Raw genomic sequence first — 6000 nt, forward strand, 5'->3', positions numbered from 1 at the left:
CCCACTACCCCCGACCCACGCACACATTAGACAGTGAGTGGAGGAGATGGTGATCTCCTAATCCTTGTGCATTCTATCTGAACACCCTTGTCAGGGAATTGTGTACTGCCTGGCACACATCATTGTCTTCCTCCACATCTTCTGATATCAGTTGAGGCAGCGTATCAATTGGGAACATCTGAATGGGTCGCTCATAGATCACACTTACAGTATAGCTTTATTTCACCCAAACACAAAGACAAAGGATCCAGCCAGGTAAAGCAGTGTTCCTCAATCAACTACTGGGGGACCCCCAAGTATTTACACTTGGGAACCCCCAAGGCTAACACACCTGATTTTACTAATCAGGGACTTGGGGATTAGTAAAATGAGTTGAACCAGGTGTGTTAGTGCTGGGCTTGAACAAATATGAAAATGATGTCCTTGCAATACATTCAGTGATATGTTCAATCATTTTGGGAGGTAGGTAGTAGCCTAGAGGTTGGAGAGGTCCCTGGTTTGAATCAACAGCTGGGTACTAAAAGAAGTGCAAGACTGCTCGTCTCTTATCCCAACTACAATCTCCAACCATTTTGCTCTTGAACAAGACATGGCTCTTGCGCCACTGCACCCTTGCTGAAAAGTCTGTGTTCGTGTATTGTGTGGGCGAAGTGTTGAAGAGAAAAGCAGGCAAATAAAGTTGTGTTGTGTTTGTTAAGAGTGCAATGTTGTTTCCGGACCTTTCTGCACATATTTTGCATGCAATACTATGACGTGAAATAAATGTGTCTGTGGCGTTTTGCTGACTCACCTCATTCCGGTGAATATTTGAGTTCATCAGACTGTTGACTACTGTCAATGGCATGGACAAGTTCTTCTTCAGATATGCGGTGAACATTTCATTGTCATTTAGGATACTTCTCAGAGGAATGGGCTGACCTTAAACAGGAAGGGAGAGAAGAGAACAAGTTGTGCTTTCGCGTTAGAATGAATCTGGGGTGAAAACTATTTTTGAGGGAGCTGTGTCATTCTTTTGGGAAGATGGAATGCAATATACTCCCTAAAAGTGTCAAACATCAAAGATTGGGAGATATTTCTGAAAGAGGTGATGTTCCTTTCTCATGTTGTTGATGACAGCATTAGGTGTAGAATTCCCCAGAGTGCTTTGCTTTGATTTGTTTACTCATCACTTTGGAGGGCATTGGGTCATAAACTACTGATGAATCAGAATTGAAATTGTATTGTATTCTCCAAGTGAATGTTGCAATAAAATGTGGATAAGAGTGAGGGAGGGTCAAACAGTTGCATTGTTTTAGTGAGAGCTCGCACATCATTGCTAAACGTGTATCAATCAGTTAAGTAGCCATTTTGTGCTGATGATAATAACAAATTACATTTCTATAGCACTTTTCATAACAATCTCAAAGTGCTTCAAAAGCAAAACAGTACAAGCAGGACATCATCATGAGTAGCCTACTTATAGTTAGGTCAACCGATACATCATCATGAGTAGCCTAGCTTTAGTAAGGTCAACCAATAGAGGCCAAGTCTTTGAGTACATGCATCCTCCAAAGATGGAGATCACTATGATCTTACTAATAGTACACTGTTACTAACACTATACTCTTACTATCACTACACTCTTATTAATACTACACTCTTACCAATACTACACTATTGCTCTCACTATACTCTTACCAATGCTATAATATTACTGGTACTATACCCTTACTGATACTCTTACTAATACTCTTACCAATACTGTACTCTTACTAATACTATACTAGTACTATCTCTATAATCTTAATATCACTATACTCTTACTAGTACTATAGTCATACCAATTCTATACTCTTACCAATACTATACTCTTACTAATGCTATACTCTTACTAATACTATACTCTGACTATCAATATACTCTTACCAATACGATACTCTTACTTGTACTATTCGCTTACTAATACAATACACATACTAATCTTATACACATGCTAATACTATACTCATACTACCACTATACTCTTGCTAACACTATACTCATGCTGCCACTATTCTAGTACTAATGCTATACACTTGCTAATACTATAACCATACTGCCACTATACTCTTGCTAAGACTATACTAATACTACCACTATGCTCTTACAAATACTATACACTTACCAATAGTATACACTTATTACTACCACTGTCAATTATCATTGTAACACCACCAATCAGGTAGGACAACATTACGCTAACATGTCAAAACCAAAAACATGCTCTCGCCTCCGACTGAACTTGGTTGCCGGACGAGATTGGCGTCCCCACCCTAGCACATTTAATCATCTCCGGTGAGAAGTACAATACAGTCACCTTTGCCATCCCTATCCCTTTGATATTCCTCTGCTTCTTGCTTGTGTTAATGACCTTTCGCCATCTCAACTCAGACAGCGTATCCCATTAATTAAGCTGTGGCACAGATCTCTGATGGATTTAATCTTGTATATTACAAGCCCGCGACCCCAAAATGCAAATGTGGTTTTCAGTGTGGTGTTTGTGCGAGGCTCAACAATGGCCAAGCCCCCTTTTGCCTATTTGCAAATTAGGTGCCTTATGAAAATCTGAATATCATCAGGCTAAATGAGCCAAATGCAAAGTAACAACTTATAAAGATAAACGATCTGCCACTTCACACAGAAAATTGGATCATAAATAATCAGTTGTCATTGTTTTTCAAGGGATGTTGGAGAATAACAAAATTGTGAATAGGCTACTCTCGTTGATAGAGGACCTTGGTCAAATCCATGGTAAGGTGATTGTCAGTCTGGTAAAGTATTATACTGTTCCAATTACTGCTGAACCAGAAATTGGACAAGCTGTAAAAGCTTTATTATTCATGAGATTTTCAGGGTTTGGTTTAAGACTTAGTTTTGAACAGTGGGTACTGGATCGGTTGAGTTTGTGTGCCAAAGTAGATCACCACTCCAAAGGGCTCTTGATTTTCCAGGGCCCTAAAAACAGTTTGAACAATTTGAGTTGAAATGTTGAAATACTGTACCGTTTGCAGGGTTAGATGTCTGTATAATCAAAGCCCAATGGTCCACATCCTCTGAAAGCCTCTGGAATTTGGTTAGGATGGATCTGTTTGCCAGTAGTGACTGCAGCTCGATCAACATCCCAGCAATTCTGGTTAGACAGAGGAAGGTTGAAAAAAAGTAACATTATTCAAGAAAAATCTTAAATAAACAAACAAACAAACTTCATGGCTAAATAAAGATAGCTATAACATTTTTCACATATGTTATAACTCACATCCTAAAACAATATCAATGGCCAAATGAGCATCACAACCTACCATTATCAAGGTGAAATAATGTAAGTCAAACTAGGACATATTGAAGTACATTTGGAAATGGCCACTGTATGGAAATTGGTTGAAATGGTTGCCCTTCTACATACATGGAATTGTTGAAGTTGTTGACTTGTCCTGGTGCTTCTCCTGGCGTGGGATGGTTTACACAGGGGTTGCCTATGTTACACATCATGCCTTGAAGCCAAGGCAGCAACCCGGAGGACGGCATGGCTTTATTTGGATAATGACCTGGAACCAGAAAAATGATTTCCTTTTATACATGACCACCAAAAAAGTCCTCATCCTCCACTTTCCTTCAAAGATACATACTGCAGTCAGAGATAGAAGAGGAAGTGAAAACTCCCGCTCCCTAATTGTTTTTGTTTCAATGGAAGTCAAGGAACAAAGTAGACGAGACCCAGCTGCTATTGCATTGCGGACCTGACCATTTTTTTTCATTGGTAAAGGCCATCGTAATTTATCCACCCTATTTGCTGCAATGTCCTCAGATGCTGGCTTCCATTTAGTGAATTGATTGGTGTGTGTCTGTGTGTTCTGTCTCAGCCATCTTAATATGGTCATCTGATGACCACCTAACCCATCAGCTGGCTCAGCAGTCATCTTAAATAGGCACTTGGCCACATTGATAGTTGAATTTGACATTTCATTGGAGAACTCATAACCAGTTTGGTATGCATTTTAGGACATCCCTACTCACCATGCTAAATGTCCCTACTTACAGTGCATTTGGAAAGTATGCAGACCCCTTCACATTTTGATTCGTTACAGCCTTTTCTAAAATGGATGAAATTATTTTTCTCCTCATCAATCTACACACAATACCCCATAATCACTATGCAAAAAAACAGGTTTTTAGAAATATTTGCACATTTCTAAAAACAGAAATATCACATTTACATAAGTATTCAGACCCTTTACTCAGTACTTTGTTGAAGCACCTTTGGCAGCGATTACAGCCTAGAGATTTCTTGGGTAAAAGCTTGCCACACCGGTATTTGGGGAGTTTCTCCCATTCTTCTCTGAAGCTCCTCTCAAAATCTGTCAGGTTGGATGGGGGTGTTGCTGCACAGCTATTTTTAGGTCTTAGGGTCATTGTCGTGTTAGAAGGTGAACCTTCTCCCCAGTCTGAGGTCCTGAGCTCTCTGGAGCAGGTTTTCATCAAGGATCTCTCTGTACTTTCCTCTGTTCATCTTTCCCTCGATCCTGACTAGTCTCCCAGTCACTGCCGCTGAAAAACATCCCCACAACATGATGCTGTCACCACCATGTTTCACCGTAGGGATACTGCCAGGTTTTCTCCAGAAGTGACGCTTGATATTCAGGACAAAGAGTTCAATCTTGGTTTCATTAGCCCGGAGAATCTTGCTTCTCATGGTCTGAGAGTCCTTTAGGTGGATTTTGGCAAACTCCAAGTTGGTTGTCATGTGCCATTTACTGAGAAGTGGCTTACGTCTAGCCACTCTACCATAAAGGCCTGATTGGTGGAGTGCTGCAGAGACGGTTGTCCTTCTGGAAGGTTCTCCCATCTCCACAGAGGACCTCTGAAGCTCTGTCAGAGTGACCATCGAGTTCTTGGTCGCCTCCCTGACCAAGGCCCTTTTCCCCCAATTGCTTGGTTTGGCCAGGTGGCCACTCTAGGAAGAGCCTTGGTGGTTCCAAACGTCTTGCATTTAGGAGGAAGCCAATGTGTTCTTGGGGACCTTCAATTCTGCATAAATGCTTTGGTACACTTTCCCAGATCTGTGCCTCGACACAATCCTGTCTCGTAGCTCTACAGACAATTCCTTCAACCTCATGGCTTGTTTTTTTCTCTGATATGCACTGTCAACTGTGGGACCTTATATGGACAGGAGTGTGCCTTTTCAAATAATGTCCAATCAATTGAATTTACCAGAGGTGGGCTCCAATCAAGTTGTAGAAACAGGATGCACCTGAGCTCAATTTCAAGTCTCATAACAAAGGGTCTGAATACTTATGTAAATAAGGTATTTCTGTATATTTATTTGTATAAATTAGCAAACATTTATAAACAACTGTTTTTGCTTTGCCGTTATGGAGTATTCTGTGTAGATTGTTGAGCAACAATGTGTATTTAATCAATTTTAGAATAAGGCTGTAACATAACGGAATGTGGAAAAAGTCAAGGGGTCTGAATAATTTCCGAATGCACTGTATGTATCTAGGGAGTAGGGGTGTTCTAAAATGTATATCATACTAATGAGAGTTTGTAAGGGGATTGATACGGAACAGTGTGTGTCACAGTGGACAGTAGGACATTTGCTGTTCCATGGTTACATTGCTACTTTTTTCTCACAGACCTGTAAGAGGCTCCTCCTCTGTCCTGGTCTTGTATGTCTTCCATTTCCTAAAAAATGCTCCCACAGTTGATTTCTTCAAACCAAACTGCTTACCTATTGCAGATTCAGTCTTCCCAGCCTGGTGCAGGTCTACAATTTTGTTTCTGGTCCTTTGACAGCTCTTCGGTCTTGACCGTAGTGGAGTTTGGAGTGTGACTGTTTGAGGTTGTGGACAGGTGTCTTTTATACTGATAACAAGTTCAAACAGGTGCCATTAATACAGGTAACGAGTGGAGGACAGAGGAGCCTCTTACAGATCTGTGAGAGCCAGAAATCTTGCTTGTTTGTAGGTGACCAAATACTTATTT

The 6000-nt window shown here is 40.6% G+C and overlaps 1 protein-coding gene across 1 annotated transcript in view; it reads right to left on the minus strand.

The window, feature by feature from the left end:
• Positions 1–6000, minus strand: part of LOC135515515 (phospholipid-transporting ATPase ABCA1-like) — a 257293-nt gene that overhangs the window by 249913 nt on the left and 1380 nt on the right. Inside the window, exons 2-4 of the mRNA XM_064939137.1 lie at positions 3422–3563; positions 3021–3148; positions 791–918 (exon numbers count right to left, since the gene is read on the minus strand). Coding sequence (XP_064795209.1) covers positions 791–918; positions 3021–3148; positions 3422–3563 — 398 coding nt within the window. The remainder of the gene's footprint in view (positions 1–790; positions 919–3020; positions 3149–3421; positions 3564–6000) is intronic.

This window comes from Oncorhynchus masou, chromosome 27 (genome assembly GCF_036934945.1).
Source record: "Oncorhynchus masou masou isolate Uvic2021 chromosome 27, UVic_Omas_1.1, whole genome shotgun sequence".
Taxonomy (NCBI): Eukaryota; Metazoa; Chordata; class Actinopteri; order Salmoniformes; family Salmonidae; genus Oncorhynchus; species Oncorhynchus masou.